General features: G+C 32.5%; 1 protein-coding gene across 1 annotated transcript in view; it reads left to right on the top strand.

Annotated features, from left to right (window-relative positions):
• The window catches only part of LOC117104379 (mucin-4-like), a 54,009-nt gene that overhangs the window by 22,895 nt on the left and 5,215 nt on the right, over positions 1–25,899 (top strand). The window contains exons 3-39 of the mRNA XM_033245203.1: positions 1–1,479; positions 2,049–2,209; positions 2,470–2,616; positions 3,329–3,496; positions 4,682–5,231; positions 5,783–5,962; positions 6,557–6,676; positions 6,832–7,034; positions 7,178–7,265; positions 7,469–7,660; positions 8,712–8,822; positions 9,712–9,969; positions 12,581–12,690; positions 12,726–12,750; positions 12,872–13,050; positions 13,769–13,949; positions 14,796–14,942; positions 15,236–15,358; positions 15,659–15,775; positions 15,931–16,053; positions 16,567–16,686; positions 17,159–17,293; positions 17,694–17,810; positions 18,411–18,551; positions 19,061–19,183; positions 19,322–19,450; positions 19,833–19,945; positions 20,827–21,067; positions 21,366–21,503; positions 21,612–21,740; positions 22,025–22,144; positions 22,235–22,363; positions 22,639–22,758; positions 23,202–23,321; positions 24,100–24,233; positions 24,528–24,768; positions 25,381–25,462. Of these exons, the coding sequence (XP_033101094.1) occupies positions 1–1,479; positions 2,049–2,209; positions 2,470–2,616; positions 3,329–3,496; positions 4,682–5,231; positions 5,783–5,962; positions 6,557–6,676; positions 6,832–7,034; positions 7,178–7,265; positions 7,469–7,660; positions 8,712–8,822; positions 9,712–9,969; positions 12,581–12,690; positions 12,726–12,750; positions 12,872–13,050; positions 13,769–13,949; positions 14,796–14,942; positions 15,236–15,358; positions 15,659–15,775; positions 15,931–16,053; positions 16,567–16,686; positions 17,159–17,293; positions 17,694–17,810; positions 18,411–18,551; positions 19,061–19,183; positions 19,322–19,450; positions 19,833–19,945; positions 20,827–21,067; positions 21,366–21,503; positions 21,612–21,740; positions 22,025–22,144; positions 22,235–22,363; positions 22,639–22,758; positions 23,202–23,321; positions 24,100–24,233; positions 24,528–24,768; positions 25,381–25,462 (6,994 nt within the window). The remainder of the gene's footprint in view (positions 1,480–2,048; positions 2,210–2,469; positions 2,617–3,328; positions 3,497–4,681; positions 5,232–5,782; positions 5,963–6,556; positions 6,677–6,831; positions 7,035–7,177; positions 7,266–7,468; positions 7,661–8,711; positions 8,823–9,711; positions 9,970–12,580; positions 12,691–12,725; positions 12,751–12,871; positions 13,051–13,768; positions 13,950–14,795; positions 14,943–15,235; positions 15,359–15,658; positions 15,776–15,930; positions 16,054–16,566; positions 16,687–17,158; positions 17,294–17,693; positions 17,811–18,410; positions 18,552–19,060; positions 19,184–19,321; positions 19,451–19,832; positions 19,946–20,826; positions 21,068–21,365; positions 21,504–21,611; positions 21,741–22,024; positions 22,145–22,234; positions 22,364–22,638; positions 22,759–23,201; positions 23,322–24,099; positions 24,234–24,527; positions 24,769–25,380; positions 25,463–25,899) is intronic.

A 25,899-nucleotide genomic window follows, 5' to 3' on the forward strand; every position in this document is an offset into this window, starting at 1 on the left:
CTACTGAGTCATCTACTACTGATGCACCAACAACAGAATCATCTACTACTGATGCACCTACAACTGAATCATCAACTACTGATGCACCAACTACTGAGTCATCTACTACTGATGCACCAACTACAGAGGCATTGACAACTGAAGTACCAACAACCAAATCTTCTACTACTGATGCACCAACAACCAAATCATCTACTACTGATGCACTAACTACAGAGGCATCGACAACTGAAGTACCAACAACCGAATCTTCTACGACTGATGAACCAACTACAGCAGCATCAACTACTGAATTACAAACAACAGAACCATCCACTACTGACACACCAACAACAGAATTATCTACTACTGATTCACCTACAACCGAATCATCTACTACTGGTGCACCAACTACTGAGTCATCTACTACTGATGCACCAACGACAGAAACATCCACTACTGATGCACCAACAACAGAGGCATCGACAACTGAAGTACCAACAACCGAATCTTCTACGACTGATGAACCGACTACAGCAGCATCAACTACTGAAGTACAAACAACAGAACCATCCACTACCGACGCACCAACAACAGAATTATCTACTACTGATTTACCTACAACCGAATCATCTACTACTGATGCACCAACTACAGAAGTTTCGACAACTGAAGTACCCACAACAGAAGCATTCACTACCGACTCACCAACAACCGAATCATCAACTACTGATGCACCAACAACTGAATCATCTACGACTGATGCACCAACAACTGAATCATCTACTACTGATGCACCAACTACAGAGGCATCGACAACTGAAGTACCAACATCCGAATCTTCTACGACTGATAAACCGACTACAGCAGCCTCAACTACTGAAGTACAAACAACAGAACCATCCACTACCGACGCACCAACAACAGAATCATCTACTACTGATTCACCTACAACCGAATCATCTATTACTGGTGCACCAACTACTGAGTCATCTACTACTGATGCATCAACAACAGAATCATCTACTACTGATGCACGAACAACCGAACCATCTACTACAGATGCATTAACTACAGAACCTTCCACTACCAATGCACCAACATCCGAATTTTCTACGACTGATGAACCGACTACAGCAGCATCAACTACTGAAGTACAAACAACAGAACCATCAACTACTGACGCACCAACAACAGAATTATCTACTACTAATTCACCTACAACCGAATCATCTACTACTAGTGAACCTACTACTGAGTCATCTACTACTGATGCACCAACAACAGAATCATCTACTACTGATGCACCGACAACCGAATCATCTACTACTGATGCACCAACAACCGAATCATCTACTACTGATACACCAACTACAAAGGTATCGACAACTGAAGTACCAACAACCAAATTTTCTACGACTGATGAACCAACAACAGCAGCATCAACTACTGAAGTACAAACATTGACATTGACTACTGTAGCTCCAACTACCAGTTTCGGTATTGTAGTTGATATTTATGTACATATTTGTGGCATGTTGTGGCGAAATGGTTAAGTTGTCGCACAGGCCAGTATTGAGTAAATGAGCTTTAAAATATGGGAGCTCAAAAAATTGCCTAAAAATCAAATTTTTTTTTTTCACTATAAATAAACAGTTTAATGTGTTATTAATCATGTCCCAAAGTATTAGTTCTGGAAGTGGTCAACAAATTGTTTATTTAATGTTATTTAGATAGTTAATTATATTAAACAATGTATGCACAAATAACTTTGGAAGGCAATTACTCAAAATCATGTTTATCTTGATAAGAGTGCTGTACTGTAAGAGTGCTGTACTTTCACTTTCAAATAACTTCGGCTTGAAATGTCCAATTTGAATGAATGACCCCTCATTTTAAAGATCATATACTCAGGTATCTGAAAATACCAATAACTTGAATTTCAATTTTTGCTACAACTTAGCCATTTTGCCACAACATGCCTCATTTATATAACTATTGAATTTTTACTTTATTAAGAATTGGTTTGTTAGTAAACTATTTTTTAATTTTATAATTTTATTTTCCAGTATCAAACTTGTTGTCGTATGGCGAAGATATTGGGGATATGTCGCTCCGTAATGTCCATTTTAGCACGGATACTGAATCAGTGCACTTTGATTTTATATCCAATACGTTTGTACCTCCAAACGGTTTTCCATTTGGAACTGATTTTTTTCATCAGATATATGTAAGTTTTCTTACACACAGTTATAGCTTATATCTAAATCAAAACATAAAATGAATGTTATACTATTTTTTTTTATATATATTTTTAGATTATTTACAAATATTTAGATCATTTTTAAGCATCACATAAGATAAAATAAGTTAATATATATATATATATATATATATATATATCTACATACATGGTGATGGTTTGCGACAATATTAATTGATGGTTTTAAACCAATTTTCCTATCAATTAAATATTTTGGTGGGCTTTAGTTTACAGAAAATGGAGTATTCATCTTTCAACAAGTTGGTGACATTGTAATGACAAATGCTCACCCTAACTTGGAAAATCAAATCGCTTTCGTTGCTCCCTTTTGGGCGGATGGGGATTTAGGTGATAATGGTGATGTATATTTTCAGGTATCTGTATATATCCAATCATACATGTATTCAGTACTATTAAACATATATAGTATTCTATCCCGTTTTCCTATGTTTTTGCTCTGTGTTGTTTTGACCTGCACTTTGGTCACCTTCCATGCTAGGATGTTTTCAAGCTTCCAACAAAAGAGCACATCAAAGATGGGCCTAATACAGAATGACCTCATTTTACGTACTTTGAAATATTTAAATATGGGTAATTAAAATATTATGGTAATGCAATTTGCATTTTCTACTTTACAAAATAGCTAGAGCTATGTTAGACATACCATTACTGTAAAATGAATTAGCAAGTCTCTTAACCTTACACAAGCTACAAACTAAAACACACTAATCTCCTCAGTTTTCGGGTTCTTTAACATCATGTTAAGTACTCTGAATATGACGCTTGTTGTTACGACTGCAGTTGTAGTTCATGTATCAATGACTTCCGGTTTGTTCTAAATTTTTTTTTTCATAATTTTCTTTAGAATGATATCATTTTTGTTTTTAGTGTTTTTTTTTTATTTACCTTTATTTGTTTTATGAATATTATTATTTTTTTCTAATTTGAACATCAATTTTCATTATGGAAATGAAGAAAAGCTCTGCTATGCTTTACAGATACACAGGAAGTCTAGCTGTTATTTTTATCCATATCAATATAAGCATATGATTTGTAATTTGTACACTATTATCCGCTATTATCTAGGAATTTTTTGAATCGAATTTGGAGGACTCGGAGATGATTAATGCGGTTGCAGAGGATATAAACAACTCACCCCAGGCTATTAATAATCATAACTTTCGACCAACTTGGATGCTGATTGCTACCTGGTCAGATATACATCAAAGGCCGTACGAAAACAATACACAACAGGTAAGTATTGCGAATATAGTATAGATTTTACAATGCTATTACTTTATTATTATTTATCATCATCATCTTCATCATCATCATGGAAAGTTAAACAATAATTGAAATTATGTGTTAAAAGGCAAATAGAAAAGCCAATATTCACAGCTCGCATTGAGGTTTGGCATCGCTAGAAATCTGAGAGAGTGGCATTGGTTTTAACTTAGTAAAGGAAAGCCAAAACCATGGCATGGTTTCCAGTTTGGCAGGAAGTGCTTTTTTTTCTGCAGCACACATAAGAAATATAGAATTTCTAAAGAGCACTTTGCAAGAAAATTCAATTGATACAACAGCCTATAGTAACCAGTGCTGTTAATAACCCACCTTATAGCTAGTAACTTACTGATTTTAATAACCCATACTATCGTATAAAGCCAGTGCTCATAATTAATAATCCAACCTATGAATTGCAACCCAGTGCTCTCTTAATTGCCCACCCTACTGAACTAACATGCGAAAGCTTTTGTGAGTCTTCTGATTTTAATTTATGAGTATGTCTGACATCATCGTAGGCTTTCTATGTTTTGATTGGCTAAAAGTAATCTATATTAATTATGTGTACTGCAGAAAAAAAAATATGCTGGTGGCGGGAAATGTGCTGCTTGGTTTAGGTCTTATTAAACATTGACAACCAAATCACTGATAACAGATCCGATATCTTGATGTACAGTATCGTGTTTGTGAATTTCTATATCTTCTCCATTTGGAATGCCAAGATGGTACAGTGGCTCTTGGATCTTGTACGGATATCTCGTCCTGTTTCACCAATGTAAACTTTTCTATATTTATATGCAATCCGATAAACTCCTGACTGGCTCTGTGCTAGTGGTTTATCCTTGTGTTTGAAGAATCTGGGATATTTTGTTGGGTGCACTAGGAAATACTTTAATATTGGCTTGTAGAATGCGTTGAATACGATGTGAAACTGTCCCAAATATGGTATACATACAGACTTTCTAGATTCTCTATCATCTTGCCTATTTTCGTGTTTAGTAAATATACTTAGGCCTATACAGAATTTCATTTGACTGCTTTTCTTTATTAAATAAGATCTTATCAACACGCTTGTTATGATTGTTCTTTGATGAGATTATGTAGTCGAATATCAGAAAATATATTATACATAGTATATAATTAACATTATTTCAGACCGACACCTTCCAAGGCGTCCTAGCTACAGATGGCACATACAGTTTCGTTCTGTTTAATTACGAAAACGATGGCATGAAATGGAATGGGAATACCGAGAGTCCAGCGGATGCTTTAATCGGATTCAGTGCAAACGCAAACAGTGACTTTACATTGATACTTAATCCAAATGGGACTGATTCATTCACTCTAACCAGGCCATCGCCAATAACGATTTTTGAACAGTACCGACCAAACAAATTCATTGGAAACAGTGGTCTGTTAGGCAGATGGATATTTAGACTGGAAAAAAACACAGAGACAACTGTTAATCCACTTCAGAGATGTACTGACTGGTATAAAAGGGAGCCCGCTGCAGACACTTGGGTTTCGCAGCGTGTAACAACGTGTCCGTGTACTTTCTGGCAAGCACGTGTAGACGGCCGTTTTACGTGGGCCCCATCAATTTCATTGTTTAGCTTTGGAAGGGGACGTGGCAATGACGTTGATTCATTTCTGACTGCTAATAATTACGACCCAGATTACCTACAAAGAGTACTCTCTTCAACAGGTTAGTATTTTATAAGTGTAAGAATATCAAAATCATGTAGGCCTATGCTACCTGCACATGAATAGAATACATGAATACCTTTAACTGATGTATAGTTCATTACTAATAATGGCAAAAAACGTTCAACTTCATATCTAATCCTCCCTCTTTAATTTTTGTTGCTAAGGTTTAATTAAAAGACAACTATAGCGTACATAAACATTGTTGAACAAGGTGCTTCATGATCCTGTCTCTGTTAGCAAGATTATGCAAGAACTAAGAATATGGATCATAATAAAATATAGTACATTGGTATCTAATACGTAAGAAAGAGGTGATTACATTTTAGGAAAAAAATTCCAAATTCCAAATTCGAGGTCACATAAATTCTATTTTTACCCTCGAATGTAAAAGAAAATAATGGAATCGGCCATTTTTCCCGGTCTGTGTTTGGTTAGGAATTCAAGAAGCATCATTACTAGATAGTATTATTTTTATTATCGTTGTAGTAATAATAATATAACCATACAATTAAATTTCAATAGCATATTTTAAATTCTGTTTACTAATAGTATTACCAGTGACATGTTTTCAGTCCGTCATTCCTCGTAACAATGCCGGCGTAAGTTGTTGCTACTACGGCAATCAATTGCTTGAAGGGTATTTCGAAGTTCTAGCTAGCAGTTTTGCTCTACGGACCCAATTTCAATTCGGAAGATGGGGAATTATACAGAATTACCACGAGTACCTGCGTAAGTGAAATAGCTTCATAACAGACATAATATTGTTTTTTACAAGGTATGCATTAAAGACACTATTTTTTTGTCTTTTTGCACATCTCCAAAGAAGGTTACATTCTTTCAAAACTGAACATATTGGTATTTCCATTCCTGGTGTTTGAGGTTCTCAAATGGTTCTGTTCCTCACTTCATGATTTGCTTAATTAAAAAGAAAACAAAGGAATGCATTCAGTATTAAAAATACACATTCTAGGGGAGAAATGAAGTTTATTTAACAGGTTGATTACTGTATTAGTGAACCGTACTGCCTATTCAATGTAAAAACACGTGTTTATAATATTTATATTTTGAAGGATATGTACATTTTAGTTATTGTAGATTCTAAAAAAGTAATAAATCTTTATAAAATTAACAAATTTTATTGTGATTGAAAAATCAGCATTTTAACAATTTCTAGCCATACTACTTCAATTTATTTTAACCTTTCAAAACAAAAAAAAGTATATGAATTTTTAAAACTATTAGAATAAATTCCAGTCTAATTATTTTGAAGTCAAATGATTAATATAAATATAATTGTGTTCTTTTCTTTAATTTATTTACCAGTCAATGACCTATTTCCAAGATATGAATGTTGTACAGCTTCTAACGACCGTAGTTACTGCGATCTATACTACGAAAAGCGCCCTCCTGCATCCTGTACTAATTATAGACCACCAAGAATAAGTAAGATTATAATTTATATACTTTACTATTATAAAGGTGACTACTGGATAAAAGATAATTACATAAAGTATAAAAAGTATTAAATAAATGCAGACCCATCATTTATTGTGAGATCAACTGTATTTAAAATGAGTTTAATTGTTTATTTTTTCAAGGTTGGTTCTGGGGCGATCCTCATCTGACAACATCTGATAATTACACATATACCTTCAATGGAAAAGGAGAGTACATTTGTTCTACCCTTGATGATGGTTCATTCACGCTAATTGGCCGAATGTCAGACCCGCTAAGTGGTCCGGTACTGGCCACAATATTTTCGGCATTTGCTGCATCTTATTCTCTGGAGATTGAAACAGTGGTATAGTTTTTGCTTTTTTCAAAAGATAGATAGCTGGGCGTAATTTAAACTTGCCACCATATAAAGTATATAGGATATTGTTTCACACTATAAATAACAGTAGTATATAAATATATTTCAATGATTACTTCATACCTCTATAGGTTCAGTTTACAATGTGGGAGAATGGTACAGGTTTCAGTATTCTTGTTAATGGTACCGAGGAGGTCAGAGTAAATGATCTAATGGAAGGTAAGTCAAACACCAGGACGAGTATTAAAACAATACTGCTAAAATAGAAAACTTAACCTTTACTAATTTATCTAGTGCATTTCTATATTAATCTTTGTAATTAGAATTTTTCAATATTTGTAAGATTCAAAAACATTAGGTTGTTCGTTTTGTGCTTCCTCGTATTCTATTTTGTTTTCATTTCTTAATTATTTTCTTTACAGGAGATTATTTCAACGTTAATGATCCTTCGTTTTCGTTGTTCATAAGCATGGAGAACTTTACCAGTGGTAGTGACCGTGTGTTTGCATCTTGGGCTTCAGGAATAAACATTGGGGTTGCTGTTACTGAAAAAATGTTGGATGTTGTACTGCAGTATCCACAAACATACCTGGGTCGGACTAAAGGCTTATTCGGTGAGACAATACAGATTTCAACAAAATGAAATTACTTTGCATTTGGTAAACAAAATTTATTTCAGTTCCATATATAATTGACTGACCTATTAAATCAGTAATACATACAGAATTCCAATACCAATGTCCTACTTCTAAGAATTACAACCATCCATGTGCATAAAAACCAATTGAACAGAAGGTGCCGGTGGCTGATAACTACAGAGAAAAAAAATTATTTATTAATGCTACGCAAATTGGCATTCAATATTAATTATTAACAGTTATTAATTTGTCGGCATTTTGAAATATGCTGACGGTCTAAGAATTTTTAGAGTTTTGATAATGTCTCATGTCATCATTATCCAGTATACATATTTTACAGTAGTTTTGGATTTTCTTGCCCAAATAAATAAATAATGTCTATGCTCAAATAAATAATTTGTATACTACTACAAAGTAATTCAATTTCAAAATGATTGAATGACACCTTTAAGGTTCGATCTATTAAGAGTCATGATCAATGTTAAAATCTTGTTTTAACAAGAAATACATGTAGTTTTATGTCATAAACGTACAATTATTAGTAATAAAATGTTTAAATTATGACGGCCATTTTAAAATTAAATTGATGGTTACATCACTTGCAAATAGAAAAAAATGTTGCGCATACTTTTATATTCAGTGATGTCTATTATTACAACATATCCAAATTTTTACAAAACATAGCCAAAATATGCAACCTCTCATTTTTGCTACATTTTGCTTATAGGCCTACACCAAGAGACATTGTCTCTATACGTTTGCAATATGAAAAAAATTTGTTATGTATAACTTTCATTCGTTGTTGAGTATAATGACTATAACAAGTTTATACTGGTTTTTAAAATTTTTTAAACAAATTATTGGATGTTTTAGGGATATGGAATACTGATAATAATGATAACATTTATTTGCTACCGTAATAAAAGTTTATGTTTGTTTGTCTTTCGAAACAGCTATTTTTTTTCGATTTGAAAAAATAATTTTTTATGTATCTAATAGCTGTCATTTGTTGTTCCTAATATTTTAGGTATATGGAATGGTAATATAAGTGACGACGTTTGCTACCGTAATGAAAGCTTATGTTTAAATCCAAGTCAAAATCTAACAGAGCGACAACTTTTTGATGTTGGAAACAGTTGTAAGTAATAAATATCAATTTATCTTATCTTAGATTATTTTAATATGTAATAAATATCAATTTATAAATTGTTTCAAAAAATCATGTTGCACAGAAAATAAACGTGAAAACATGGTTTATGTATACACTCTTGAGATCTACAATTCATTTACTCTATTACTTTTCCGCTTTTAAAAAAATAAACGAAATACACAATGAGTTAATAACCAATTGTTACAAGTCTGATCCTGATATAGCTTCTTACAACAAATGGTTGAAATAAAGACAAGACACCTTAGTTCAACAGTTTTCTCACCGCCATTTATTCGAACTACCTTTTTATTTCCTCTAGAGGGCGTATTATACAATGGCATATTTAAATAGTCACACAATCAAAATCTATAAATATAGCATAGAATAACTAATACTTTAATGAAGACCACTCTCAGCTAAACTTGGCTAGTTTGCGTTTATTTTTATAGCACATTAGAGTTTAATAAAAAGTCAGAAAATTATATCCTTTTCTAAAAGGGAGTATGTATGTATGATTGAAAGAAAAAAAAAACAATCAAATTATATGAAGGGAAACCTATAGTAAATCATTTTCATTAGCCTATTATCATTATCATTATTATTATTATTATTATTATTATTATTAGCCTATTTTATTGTTATCATTATTATTTTATAATTATTTATTTATTTATTTTTATTATTTATTATCATTAATTATTTATTAATTTATTATTATTATCATTATTATTTATTTATTTTTATTTATAGTGGTTATTTTCATTGTATATTATTTATTTGGAAGTGGTTTTCGTATCATATTTAATATATAATAGCATATTTTTTGTCACATTAAGGCTATAGGTAATTGTTTTCAATATGTTATGTTTATTCATAGGGAGAATTCGAGAAGATGAATCGTTTTTTACATACAGTCCCGGAAATACCTACAGTGACATTAACGACTTACAATTTGTACCAATATTTACCGACGAACTGATAAGTGAAGCCAACAACGAATTTCTACAAAACGTTCAGGACGCTTGTGGAACGAGTAAAGAATGTCTTTACGACGCATTGGTAACGGAAAACATAGATATTGGTATCAGCACCAAAGAAACAAACGAGGTTTTCGAAGAAGACGAAATGATATTAGGTATCTCATAATGTAATTGTGTGCAAATATTAGGGTTTCCAATATATCATTTTTTGGTTATTCTTTTTATTGTTGTTTGTTAGCATGAGTGTCAATATTTTCGTTTTTATCATACTATAAAAATTAAATTTACAAATACAAAATCACTTTATTGCAATCATCAATATAAAAAGAGATTGAAGTTTAACATCAAAAAGGGTTTCCCAAAAACATGACGAAACTCACAAAAGCATCATGAAAAGAAAGTGAGGGGAACGGAAGTGTTGACTATGCAGGGAAGGTTACCAATTTTGGAACAAACCATGATTGATTATAAATGTTTTTGATCGATTTGTGTTGACCTTCGGAATACTAAATTGATGGGGTCTTCTAAGATTGTATTTAGATTCGCAGGCGGTAAGTAATAAATAGTTTAATCTATGATTAGAATCTTTGATTTTGTTAAAGAAATCCCTACACAGTCGAACACGTCGCTCTTTCAATGTTGGCATTTCAAGCAAAGACCGAGCTCCATTATAACTAACACCAGGAAGGATACATTTAAGCACTCTTTTTTGGATCTGTTCCAGGATTTGGCTTTGTTGCTTAGTAATAATAATATTAGTACCCCACACTGGTGCTGTATATTCTAGAATAGGTCTAATAGTACTGATATAGAAATGAACAAGTTCAGCAGCTCTACGAACTTATTTTAAGAAGTATAATCTAGTATTGCATTTACTGATTATATAATCAATGTGGGGCTACCAGGATAAATTGTCTGATATGATAACACCAAGCAATTTAAATTCTGAAACACGTTCCCGGTTACATTCTCCAATAAGGAGTGGGTAAATATCAGATTTGACTCTTTTGCAGCTAATCGTCATTTCCTTCGACTTTTTAACATTTTTTGACATATTATTGTTATTTGTCCATTCAATAATCTCATCAAGAATGGTTTGGAGCCCATTTACCCCATCCTTGCCGATGCGCTTGTAGACGGAGGTGTCGTCCATGTACTTCATACACGGCACTCCTTCCAAAATATCGTCGACTAAGATGATAAACAACATAGGCCCCAACCAAGACCCCTGAGGGATCCCTCCATTGACCTTTACCCATGGAGAGACAATATTGCCCAGCTTAACCCGTTGTTTTCTCTCTAAGAGAAATGCATAAATCCAAGAGATTAGATTACCATCGATTCCTAATTTATATAATTTATTAATAAGAATGTTATGGTCAATAAGGTCATAAGCCTTTTTGAAGTCTAACAGAAGGAGTCTCATTTCAGCACTCATTTAACAGACTTATGAGAGCATCGGTGGTGCTGACACCCTTTGAACAGCCGAATTGGTCCAAATTAATCCTATGCTTAAATTGGTTCCAAACCATCTCCCCGATGATTCCCTCAATGACTTTCATTGTAGACGAAGTCAGCGAGATGGGCCGCAGATCGCTCTCCAAAATTATAGGAGGGGTCACCTTAGGTATTGAGACCACGTCAGCTGATTTCCAAAGTTCTGGGAGAACCCCTTCCCTAATACTAGCATTTACGATGGCACAAATAGGCTTGGACAGGATATTTGCGAAGTCATGTAATACCCATGGGGGTATGCCATCCGGCCCAAGGGCTTTATTGCATGTCACCTGTTTTAATTTAGATTCAATAGTTTCACAACTGATTATCAAATGGTTAGGTATCACAGACCTATTAATGTCTGCGGCTTTAGCCTCAATGGGTTTAAAAATTTACAGTAAGGGACTGGAAAAAGATATTAATATTCTCGGCAAGCGCCGATATACTACGTTACATAAATTAGTAGTACGTATTAAATTTAAATAAATTAAATAATAAATTGATCACCATGACTTTAGCATAATTACCATCCTCACCTATATTAAGGAGGTTCTTAATACTTCTCCACTAAGACTTGGCATCAGACGAAAATTGGTAAGCAATACTTTTACGATGAAATTTCACTCTCAATGACTTCGCCAACCGATTGACCTTATTCCTAAGTTTCTTAAATTCAGCTGACTTAGGGTCAGCTGTAAATTACCATGGTACTAAAAATTATATGAAATTATTAGTTTCATTGTCTTTCATTGTTCATTATTTAGAATTATTATCATCATTATCATTAATATAATTACTTAGTTTCGTATTCCAATTCCCATTTCTTATCCCATGCTTATTTCCCTATTTTTCTCATTTACATCCCTTTTTCAAATCTCATTTTCATCCTCATTTTTTTTTTCAAGTCGAAATACTATAGATTCTGTTTTTTGAGCAGTGAAGTAAAAATATTCTGCACTGATTAATAGGCTTATGTAGATATTACATAGTTATATTAGCATTTGCAAAACTTCAATTAGAAATACCGAGGTGTCCAGTGGGAGGCAGTTCTATCTGTATTATGTTAAAATTGTTATTAATTGTTCACTATCTACCATTTCTACTAAGAGCCGACCCTTGTACTGTTACTATATTTTTAAACGTGTAATTTTTAATAACAATGAAAGTGTACTAATTACTGCATACCAGGATGACATGAGGACAAAGCACCGAAGTACTACAAAGTACACTTACTTTGGTCTAAAATGGCTTTTATTTAATATCTTCAAGGGCTGTTTCCACCGAATATTACTGACATTCTGGACATGAGCCCTATTCCGGTACTCAACGGTTCTCGACAGATATTTGTGAAGTTGGGTGATCCAGTTCTTCTTAAAGTGGTTGCAACCTGTCTCTTATACACATCTAGATGTGTATAGAGGGTGCTTCCATAAACTCAAGTAAGTTGAGATGTAACTTGTTTTTAAACATTAAATTAATGCTTGGAAATAAAAATATAACACTTATTATTATCATTATATCACACAAAAGAGACTTATACAAATATTTTTTATCTATTAGATGGCGAATTTACTTGGACACCTAACAACACAGATATTGTCACTGTCAACCTGGTTGTCTCCGATGGTACTCTTTCTTCTAGTATTATCCTGGAAGTTCGACTTTGTCCATGTGTAAATGGTGAATGCGACTACAACGCCTTACTCAACGGATTTGACATTGTGGACGATATGTTTTCTGTACGCATTCTAACAACAAAAATTTGTCTGTTTCTATGATATAGGCTTATACTTTAACAAACATTGAGTAAAATTGTAAAAACTGACCGTATGAAGATGATCATGGTGGTGGGTGGCCTTGTTTAGATTTTCATTTCGGACCAAGCGTTGGCCAAATAAAACAGTAAACAATAATATTTGTTTACATGCACTAACGGAAACCAAGTCAATATAAAACGCATCTTATCATTCAAATATATGAAGTACACAAAGTAATTTGAATTATGTATTAGGCCAACTAAGAAGAGCACCTACCTTCAAGTCAATGACTAATCAAAACAGAACATTAGTTACAAATTAACACAATATTCTGCAAGATTTCACTATGCTAATTTCTTTGTCTAAACTACTTATACATACTTATTTTAATATTTTAATAATTATTGATTTATTACATACTGTGAGACAAATTTCGTCATTTTGCTACAACATGCCTCAAATATTTAATGAAATTGAATTGAATATAAATAAGAAGCTTCCAACGATGCTAAATCGATGATAGACCAATTATTTAATGTAAAAATCTAAGTCTAAGTTTTTCTGTTTTGTTTTTTAATTATAAGTTAAACTATAAGTTGAAATAAGAAGCTTCCAACGATGGTAAATCGATGATAGACCAATTATTTAATGTAAAAATCTAAGTCTAAGTTTTTCTATTTTGTTTTTTAATTATTTTTAGCTCGTAAACTGTATCTGCCCAAAAGCATGGTCAGGTATTGACTGCTCTGAAGATTACGATGCCTGTCTCGATGATCCCTGTCATCCAGGTGTCACTTGTAGAGATAATGAAGCCCCTGAAGAAGGAAACACTTGTGGCATATGCCCTTCTGGTCTTATTGGAGATGGTTTCAAATGCTATGGTAATTTTAATAGTAATAGTTTAGATGAAAAATGACAATCCAACTCTTATCCAGGAGTATGTGTTGTGTGTGTGTGCTATGTAAATCATATTAAATAATTTTAAAAAAAATAATGCCTTTATTGTACACACATTTAATGACATGATTCGATCATTTATATTGGTAGGAAGTTAAGGAACGTAACACAGTCTGCAGATCAGGGAGAGGTGTTTCCCATTTTTTATATACCTCAAAAGTAAAAAAACAAAGAGTTTTTAAATGACATTAAATTAATTTTCACACTTTTATTGGTACTTTGTTTGAAGTATCTACAACTTAATCACTACATCATGTCACACACACGCATAGAATAGTCTACTGTAGGTCCGTATGCCTGTGTGTTTTTTTTATTCTTTCTTTTGTTAAACTATAAGTTGAAATATTGAGCCTTGAATTGCGTAATTGGTATGTTATATAAGGTATAAACGTACAATTAAACCTTTTTGTGAATTAGATACTCATCGATTAACGAAGAGTTAAATACTGTAATATATTTGTTTTATTCTATTGCATAGACCTTAAGATTTACTCTAATTGAATTAAAGATTTTGTAGAAAAAAGTAAATCAGTGCAAAAAATAATTTTTTCACCCTGTTTTTGGTTAGAGGTTATTTATTTGATCTTTTAAAATAATCTATTCAATATGTTCATTATTGAGTTTATCTTTAAAGATGAAAATCTCACCAATTCAATCAATGATTACATGGCGTTATGAGTGCTTCAAAATATTGAAAATATAAAGTGAAATTATTAGTTTAAAAATTATGAGTTCCACAATTGACAATTTTCAGCTACGTTGTATTTCAGATTATGATGAATGTGCTATGATGATGGACAGAGATGATACTCAGCCATTCTGTGAACATGAAGAGTTGTGCACAAACACACTTGGAAGCTATATATGTTCTTGTCGTCCTGGTTTTGTCTTGCACCCAAACGGAAAACACTGCCTTGGTATGCACTGACATCTATTTTCAGCTCCATCTAATATTAGTCCTACTAATAATACGTACTACTAATTTTCTTAGGCGTACTATGCGTCATTTATATGTATGCTATTATTTTTAATTGCTTCTCTCCACCCAGGAGTATAAGTGGGTTCTTTTTCGTTTTCTTCTTTTTAATATGATGTCATTTTTCAAAGTAAGATTAAAAAACAAATATTATCTATCTGAGATATGAAGCCATCTCTTAAAATTTGACGTAATCTAAGACGTGAGTATTAACCCGTTTTTTTACATTATCAGAAATTAACGAGTGTGATCAGCAAATAGATAACTGCGACATTAATGCAGTATGCAATAATACCGTTGGATCATTCACTTGTATCTGTAATGAAGGCTTTAGCGGGGACGGCACACAGTGTGCAGGTAAGTAACGCTAACTGACGTGGCATGATACATACAATCATTATATACAGTTGCATTCTCCGTCGGTAAATAGTCATACACACAGTAAATAAATAAGGGAGATGATAATTTGAGCAGTACCAGATAACCAACATTTAGCAATTTCCTTCATGAAAATATTATAAGCCATTTAGGGAAATTAAGATCAGAATGTGCTGACTTAATGAATGTCTGGACTTTCATCTTTAATGTAAATATTGTTTAATATTCATAACCTTAATAGGTATTCCTAATCTATTCTATGCTTATTGACTCTTTTAGACGTTAATGAGTGTTCTTTATCAATTTGTGGTGCGAACACTGACTGCATGAATACCGTTGGGTCATTCGTTTGTACATGTCAGGAGGGATTTATTGATGATGGATCCACGTGTAGAGGTAACACCCATGCGTTCAACTTTTTACCATCACCATTTTTTATATTTATGTGACATAAAAGAATTGATTTATCAATATACTTATGAAATAATTTAAAAAAAAACTAATATCATAACTTTATCATTTGTTTATCCATTAAAATTATATAAATATAGATGTGAACGAATGTGAATTGCGAACGGATAATTGTCAACAAATTTGTATAAACACTGATGGTTCCTACATGTGTAACTGCTCTGAGGGTTTCCAACTCGATTCCAACCAAATAAGTTGTACAGGTGAGTTTACGAAAAATAGTATATAAAATGTATATTGAAAAAAAAAAAGCTACAAATCCAAAGTTTTGCAGGTTAGGAACTTGAGTATTTTGTTAAATTCTAATAAACAAACTAATTACTAAGTTATGAGACACTAACAGACACATATTCTTAGACTAAAGATAGTGGATGCTCTAAAACATCATTGTAGTCTACAGTAAACTACTACATCCTCGACTACAACAAGTGTATTGTATTGGTACACTATGAGATAATATTTTCATTCTGTTAAATATGTGAAGTATTTTTCAACAAAACTTAGTCAGTTTATTGTATTAATTGTTTCACACAGAATTAATATATATCTTCATATCACGAATCGTGCAATATATTGAAAAGTAACATCGCCCATGTAATGTGTCTATTTTTTTAAAGAAAAAAAACCCATGTTATATTTCTAATTAAACAGCTGTAATTTGTTGTACAATATTATGTTAAATTATCTCCGTCCTCCTAACTGTATTTCTTTCAAAGCTGTTCAAATGTGTACGGAAGGCTCATGTACCAATGCAGACTGCTTTCTTGATGGCCAGCCACAATGCCTTTGTCTAAATGGATACGTGGAGGATATTACAGATAACACAACATGTATAGGTAGTGTAAACCAACTTTAAATACTATCTGGTAAACAAATAACCAACTATTTTGAAAGTAATAAAATCAGAAAGAAACAAATACAATTTTATTAGACCCTATATAAATAGGAAATATTTAAGAATGCTTGTGGGGACAAAGATCAACTGTAGATACAAATCTCGACTTTTATATTGGGAATATTTAACAATAGGTAGTTTTCGCTGCAGGAAGTTAACCTTAACTTAAACGTTAGTACAGCATGTAAGATCCTGAAATTAATGTGGTCCGCAACGCAAGATGAATAAATTATGACATCATCCGATAACGTTAAGGTTACCGTCATGCGGGCAAAAACTGCCTAATGCTTATTTTAACACTGCACTGCGGATACCGAGAGCTAGGCCCATCGTGATAATTTAGGTGCATGTCAGTGTCAACTCTAAAAGCTAATATCAACATTTTTGACACATTTTACCATCGTTTTATCTAGACGTGGATGAGTGTGATAACATCACTCTAAACCTTTGTGATAGGAGGGTTGGAAGCTGTAACAACACACAAGGAGGTTACACATGCTACTGTGATATGGGATATGAGTTAGCAAATGACCAAAGGACCTGTATTGGTAAGATTTTTTTTTCTAAATACAGCATTTTGTTTGTATATTATATTACAGTAAGGTGGTAATTATTTCTATGATAATTTTGTGTTTAATACATATAATTTAATTGCTTTGCGTTTTTAATATTTGTGTTTAATGTGGGGTAGTCTTTTTTATTTTAGCACACAAATGTCTACGCAAACTGCTCAGGGAGTTTTAAAGAAAATTTGTTATGTAGTACTAAAGAACAACCATTGGAAATTATCTGACAAAGCTTAAGAGTGTGAAACTGTCCTCAAAACAAATACTAAACAATTTATCTGACAAGTTAAAGTTAGTTTTGTGTTAAGCTTTTAGGTTTTATGAATGGCATTTATAATTTTGCATCAAACATCAAGAAGTCCAAATCTTTATTGCTTTATAGATATCGATGAATGTATTATCGGCAATTGTTCAGTCAATGCAGATTGTGTCAATACTGATGGTTCATACGACTGCGAGTGTCGTTCGGGATACATTGCAAGTGGAAATGACTGTATAGGTACGATTATGTGGATGCTAAGATTTTTTAAAACACCTAATCGAAATAATCATTTGATGTTTTGTACTCCTTATTTGGAAATGTAATTTAATGTGTTATAATTCATAATTAATTGATGAATTAATTAATTGACGGTTTTGATATCTTGTTGCATTTCTGATTAATATGTATTTTATTGTTCAACTTTTCTGTGATGCAATTTTATGTAATTTTAGTATGCTGTTAAATTTTAGCTTTCCAGAATATTAGCTTTCCTTAATTTTAACTTCTCTTTTATATTGTAAACTTGTATTCTTGTCTATTTGATTGTAATGTGAATTTGAACATATTTTAATGGAATTTGTTCAATATGAATGAATTATTATTAATTTTTCTCTGAAGTTACACACGATTTACAGTATACTTTTTAGTAAACTATTAGATATCGCACCCATTGTACATAAGACTAACAAACCAAGGATACAGCTAATGTTACTATGACCCTTAATTCTGTTTACTTGTTATAATGATATCAACAACTAAAAAATTTTGTTGTATTTAAAATAGATGAAATTCTCATTTTATTGTGACTGTTTAAATACCATACCTTTTTTCAATTAGATTTCAACGAGTGTCAGGACGAGTCTGATGACTGCGACGACAATGCATCATGCCTTAACACAGAAGGTTCATATGCTTGTTCTTGTAACATAGGATACGTCAGCCAAGATGGCGGTAACGCACGAAACGGAAGCTGTGTTGGTAATTATATACAGATATGCATTATATTATTATATTATTATAATACATGTTTGAAGAAGACTGCATTTACTCCTTTTCACATAGATGACAAAACATGAATACTATAGACAATAAATATACTTAGTACTAAACAATGTAGTGCAACTTATACTAAAAAGTACTTTCAGAAAGATTTGACTGCTGCAAGAAAAATAAACTAGATCTCTCTATGTTCTTAGAAATCAAGTGTCTGGTTGAATTTGTACTCGAAAAGTCGCATATTTCTTTTATACAGTAAAATGATAATAAAATATTTTGTCGCACATACTTTTATTAAGCAGATTATAGATGTTATATGTATAATTTTACAATAATGTATCTACTACAATTAATTTCATCTTTGTCAATCAAGAGGATGCAGATCTACTACAAATGATGCCTTATTGCATAGTTTGGAAAGGAATTTTTTGAATGAAAAAGAACATGGCTAGGTAACATGCCAATATATTATCATTTCATTGTTTTTACAGACTACGACGAATGCTTGTACAAGCTAGACAATTGTGCAGAGGATGCTACATGTAGCAATACCATTGGTTCATTTGATTGCACATGCAACAGTGGCTATTCAGGTGACGGAGTGATGTGTCAAGGTATGAATGTTAAATGGGTCCAGTATGTAGGACAAAAATATAACACACTCCCATGTCAAAATAATTAATCGATACCGAAGACCGCACGAATTGGTTGTTTTTAATAGTAATATTCATAATCAAATTGCATTAATTTAGACATCAATGAGTGTATGCAAGATCCTAACATCTGTCCTGAGAATGAAAACAGACAATGCATCAACTTGCTTGGCACCTACAATTGTCCATGTAATGACAACACGTTCAACGAAAGTGGAAATTGCGTTGGTATGTTTTAAACTTTACTCATGAAAATAAATAATTATGTATTATTATAATTAATAGTCATTGTATGATTATAATTAAAATGTTTATGTTTATATGTATGTGGGTGTGGGTGTGTGTGTGTAAAATGTGTTCGTAAAATGTTTTTGTCAGCAAATCTCCTTCAGTCTATAAGGCTCCTAGGTTTCTATCAGATATTTTTTCAGACTTATCAGATATTCTTACAGTATTTGTCAATACTTACAATATTCAAAATATATAAAAATACTTTGAAATAACATTGTTACAGTATCCTTTATTCAACTAACAATAATTATCAAAAATAAAGCCATAAAGGAAACACGAAGAGACATAATTTATAACAATGTTTTTTAAATTTGTTCAGCTGTTGAGGCAATTATGCTGCGAGTTGTTTTTACTGATTTGCTTGGTTGGGTGGTTGATGATTATTACCACCTACTTGACTTGGAACAAGCTATGATAGACATTGCTAACGACGTAAGTACATTTGTTATTATTTCTTATATGTGATTGTGTAAATTTCTATGTCTCTTACATACTTGTGGGTGGCTCAACATCTTAAAACATCTGCTGGTTGGAAACCCTCCTTGCCCATGGTTCAGTTGGTAGAACCAAACCTTCTCAGATCAGGACGTAAAGGCGTTTTGGCTTGTGCACATTTTAAATAACTCATTGCATCTTTGGGGAGAGCTGGCGTTTCCCGATACTTTATTTATTTCAGCCCTTGTCGTTGTGAAGATAAAGCTAAATAGCCCTCTATGCATAAATTATAGTCAATGATCACATCCAACGCAATTCAGAGCAATGACGATGCAAGTAACTAATGGGTTATTTTCCAACCTCTGATTAAGCTAAGGAACTAGTAACGATATTGAGCGTAATTTCCTTAACAAAAATTCCAATGATAAAATATTAACCAAGTATGTATTAGAAATAAGTAACTACCATAAATAAAATGAAAACTAATTGTTTCTAGAAGGAAGAATGTAACAGTGGTCAACCCACAATGTAGATCTATGTTTATAATTATATATATTATATGTATAAATTATATAATATATAATTATATTCTTCATATTATTAGTTCTAAAATAGTAGGTCATTTACCGGAATCGACTTATTGTTGCCAAAGTTAATAATAAAATTATTACTGTTTGTCTGCAATAAAGGCTACAATATTGCCACATTCTTATGACTACTATTAAAGTTTAACATTTAGCGACAGTAAGCTGCTATTGGGATGGTAATCTACATATGTATATTTAGCATTTATCCAAGAATAAATAATCAAACATCGATCTTAATCTACATCTGTAATAAAAAAAATACATTTTCTTGAAAAAAATACATTTCCATAGATGAATGCATACTTTAAAGGAACAGAGTTGTCAGCGAGTTTCTTAGAAACTGTTACCAATAGCTTCACAAATATATCCGGCGGTGCTGAGACAATTTTTACTGTAAAGTTCCGTCAGGGATCTGATATTAGTGAAGAGAGATTACTGCGAGTTTTCTTGGCAAATTTGGAAGGAAGAGATAAAGACTTTGTTGAGCCAAACAATAAAGTTTCACTAGCAGAGACGGCATCTATACTTCCTGGTAGGTTGAAGACATTATTTGAGTGTTTAAGATATTTCGAATCGATGTGTCTAGCTGGATGAATTATCGGTCTCTGTTGTGTTGTCGAAATTATCAAGTATGAAAAACACCTACCTAAAGTTTTAGTATAAATTGAATTAAAGTATATTTTGTTTCGTATTTATCATTGCTTTTTGGGGGGAAAACACCATACATTGCATTGAGGTATTGTAAAATGAGGATTATTTACTTCCCTAGTCAACAGTTGCAAGATTTATATAATGTATCCTTTTCTCCTATATTTTCTAATATACTACAGTCGACCCATGTGAAGCTAATACTGACAACTGTTCCGAGAGATTTTTTACCACTTGTGTTTACATTGAGAATGGCAACTACAAGTGTCATACATGTAGTGACGGATATGAGCTTACAAATAACAACGACACTTGCATAGGTAAGTATACTGTTTTCGCATTTAAATCCTTTTTCTGGGGACCATGATTATACACTATAGTATTTTTAAGTATTAAATGCTTTTTGACAAGGACAATACATTTTACAGATATTGACGAATGCGCAACCAATACTGATGACTGCGATGTTTCAATTGAACAGTGTATAAACGTGAATGGAAGCTTTTCCTGCCAGTGTCAACCTGGCTATAGTCGCGACAGTAATCTCACATGTACAGGTATGGATGGTTGTTCACAGAAGCTTGCTTTCCTAAAAAATCCATTTTAAACACTGCAATGATGTGATTTTTTGTAACAAATAAAGTCAAATTAAATTTTCAATGACATAAATGTGAAATGTGAATACTTCATTTATATTTATTTCTCCTTTGAAATGGGATTCCTGTTCAGAAACAAAATTCCTCCATGGGGCCCAGGAACATACAAATGCATAATCAAAATTGTAAAAAAATTACCTATACATTATTGAAAATTGTTTCTTTTAAATTTTGCCCTTGAATAGATATAGACGAGTGTGATGACTCCCCATGTTCCAATGCTAGTGAAGATTGCATTAATGTGATGGGAAGTTATAGGTGCGACTGCCAATCCGGTTACATCAGTGTTGATGGATTATGTGAAGGTACGGTAAACTTAATTGTATAATTTGTCTTATATAGTATAAAATGCACTGTATAATTTGAATTTTTACGAGACATGATGCGTTTTACAGATATTGACGAATGCGCAGACAATACTAATGATTGTAACGTATCAAGTGAACAGTGCATAAACGTAAACGGAAGTTATGCCTGCGAATGTCAACCTGGCTACAGCCGCAACACAACTGACATATGCACAGGTAAGGATGATGGTTTTAGGGCTTGCCTTCTAAATAAATATTCATTTAAATTCTTTTTTTTATTTATTTAACTGGATTTAAGTAAAGACGTGTACCTGTGTGAGCAAAAAATATCTTTCTAATTCATATTATGAAATGTGATATGTTCATGCAACAGGGGTCGTAAGCATTGCTCTCAGAGTCTCTACTAGAAAATAAACAAATTTGTAATGTAAATTATATGAAACGAAATTGAAATATTTTAATTTTTTCCTTTAAATTTTCTCTCTGAATAGACATAAACGAGTGCGATGACTTGCCGTGTACTGGCGCTAATGAGGTTTGCACTAATCTGATCGGAAGTTATAGATGTGACTGCCTTTCGGGTTATACCAGTGTTGATGGAAATTGTGAAGGTATGTACCAATGGTGTATTTTTAATTGCATATAAAAACTGGCAAGTATTGAGCTAATAATATTCAATTAGGCATTCAAAAGATCATCAAAATGTACAATGTATTTACTGATAAATCAACAATTAAATAACAATATAGCGGATACAATAAGAATACACATTTCCATTCATGTGACTGCCATTTGGCTAAACATGCAAGGGGTAAGTAATAAAAGTGGGTCGTTTACAAAACTTTATGTATAACTTAATTCATGTGGACAGCATAGTAGATCTAACTCAAATCTCTACAATGTTTTTAATTAATTTGTTACTTAATCGTTTTGCAAATTGCAACAGGAATAATAAACGTAAGGAAACTATTTTTTGTTACAATTATTATGTTCATTTAATATTGACCTGTTTATGGTATTAAAACTAATGACATTAATAATTATATTTTTACAGATATTAATGAGTGTGCTTCCTCAATATGCAACGGTCAGGGCGAGGTGTGTACAAATTTACAAGGAAGTTATGTTTGCGAATGTGAGCTAACTTTAGTGCGTGTCAATGGCATCTGTTCAGGTAATTCAACATTCTCATAATTTATAAATGGAAAATGTTTGTATTGAACGAATAAACCTGAGCTTAATCAACAAAAAGAGTTATTTTAATAGATTACTTTGTATAATTAAATGGGTAAGGTTTAAGCTTGGAGAATAACCCATAATTTGCAAGCGACATTGTGCTGAACTTGGGCTTGGTCCGTGACAACCTAGCCGCCATAAAAAGACTAACTTGTCCATCATTTAATTACACCTTGGCTGGATTATTATAATAGTGTTATTATAATTTATGTTTATGGCTTGTCCTGGAAGCTGCTGAAGAAATTACAACTCCGGTTAAATGTAGCCCAAGACTCATTGTTTTCACTCAAAATCATAAGTATATATCTCAACTCTGGATCGTCTCCATTGGTTACCCATTCATCTTCAAAATAACTTCAAGATCTTGTATATGTATACAAGTCACTCAAGTTTCACAGTTCATCAATTATTTTCTCATCTTCTTAAACATAATTAATTTTTAAAAAATTTGATAATACATTTGATAAACATTGCTTTTGTAGTGTTGCTTTGGATATATTTAAATAATTATTAGCCTCATCAATATATATCCAAGTGTATTGTCTCCCTATATAATTTAGGTCTCTCTTGATGCTTTAGTTTCCCAATCAGCTTTAATTTAGATACACTTTATGTAGTCCTATTCTATGTACATCATGTGTTACTAAATAATGGATAATTTGAATCCAGTGATTTGGTAGTTTGATAAGATGCTTATAATTGTTGTATGTATTTAGTTGCCCGGAGGTTCAGAGGACAGATACGCATTATTGAAGTCAACAAATCGGCAGAACTTGCAGATTGGGATCCGGCCCTGCTTGATAAAACTAGTGACAAGTACCAAAACTACGCTACACATATATGCATCATTGTAAGTTACTGTACTTTCAAAAGAATATATTTACAACATAATGTACATAGTACACCGTACGTGATTATTCTATTCTTTTTATGCTACTCATGCTTCTGTGACATTTTGGTATTTAGCATTGTTCTGACAAAAAATTACCAGGTGGTTGTTTGAGTTTTAAATGTATTAGATTTAAGAGTTTTGCTATGCAAACATTATATGATGTTGCTTGTTAAGCATGTTAATATACGTACACGTGGCCATCTAAGCCATTACATCATAAAACAATAGCACATTTTAACTCTATTTCGACAGGTTAGTGGTATATATGCTGAATCTTTACAAACTACAAGCACATTCTATGAGTGCAGCATTATTGGATTCAGAGAGGGCAGTATCATTGCTGTTTACGAGATTCTGTTTTATGTTAATTCAACGGATACGGCAGAAATACTCCTTAATATACTGCTCAACGAAACAGATTTTGAAGACAGACTGTACTCCACTGACAACGCAATAAGTGTTCGCATTGATCCGAGTGAGACCAGTGTTCAAGGTTTGTTCAATTAAAGAGTGATCCACTCGAGCCGTTAAAATAGTTAGTAAAACCATGATAGAGAATGGTTACGATTGTGGTGGTGATTGAGGTGGTGATGATGATAATAAGTATGATGATGATTTTAAACATAATTCTGATGACGTGATTAGAAATATGTAACTAATGATGATGGTCGTTGTGGTGATGGCTGTAATGCCAAAAATTATCATAATGGTTTGGTAACAGTGTTGAAAATGATATTGTTAATACTAATAATGGAGGTAGGTAAAGGTAAGGGTAGTCCCATACTCATTATTAAACGTAGGGGAATTAGCTGTTAGCCCATAGTACTAAACCTTGGTATTTTCTCTCAGAGGAAAGTAATACAATACTATACATCAGGAAAATGCATAAGACTTTTACCTACACTTAAATCAGTTAATTGAGAGCAAGTGTTTGATATCAGCTGGTAGTTTGTTCCAGACTTTAGTGCCAGCTACCTTAAAAGAAGAATTCATTTTAATTAATGTAATGTACTGTTGTTATCTTTTAAAATCAAAATGGCTAACTGTGCAATCTTTAATTCAAGATCTTCAATCAACCAATAATTCCGTTTACCATATTTTGCAGAGTTCCCTATAGTCTGTGAAGACGACTATTGCAAGAATGGTGGTGTTTGCGAAATAGACGATTTATATGATCCATCATGCAGGTGAGTTACTTACGTACCGATATAATAGGAAGCTTTCGAACAAGATGCGGCCAGTTATATGACGACCCAATGGAGAGTGAAGGCAACCCACGAGAGACCCGTCCGCGTAACTGAAAGTAAATTCATTTCGATCACACAACGCGGCGATTTGTTTTCAAATATTTCATTGCGCATGACTGTGTCAAAGGTAAAATAGAGTAAACAAACAAAAACCAGGAAAGAGCACTCAGTAAAACAGCATGTCCTCTCTGTATCCGAAATAGTGAATGTTTAAGAGTTTAGTCCGACCTTTTTTGGCGAAAATAGGAGTACTATGTTCTGTCTGCTGTGTTTCCTCTTGAATTACTTTATACCCAATAATAAGAGTACTTTAGCATTATATTGTATGGCTGTTTTTCCACATTCTTCGGACAACATTTATACAAGATTGTAAATAT

The sequence above is a fragment of the Anneissia japonica genome, unplaced genomic scaffold (assembly GCF_011630105.1).
Source record: "Anneissia japonica isolate Jap-2015-1 unplaced genomic scaffold, ASM1163010v1 scaffold288252_len263706_cov166, whole genome shotgun sequence".
NCBI classification, from domain to species: Eukaryota; Metazoa; Echinodermata; class Crinoidea; order Comatulida; family Comatulidae; genus Anneissia; species Anneissia japonica.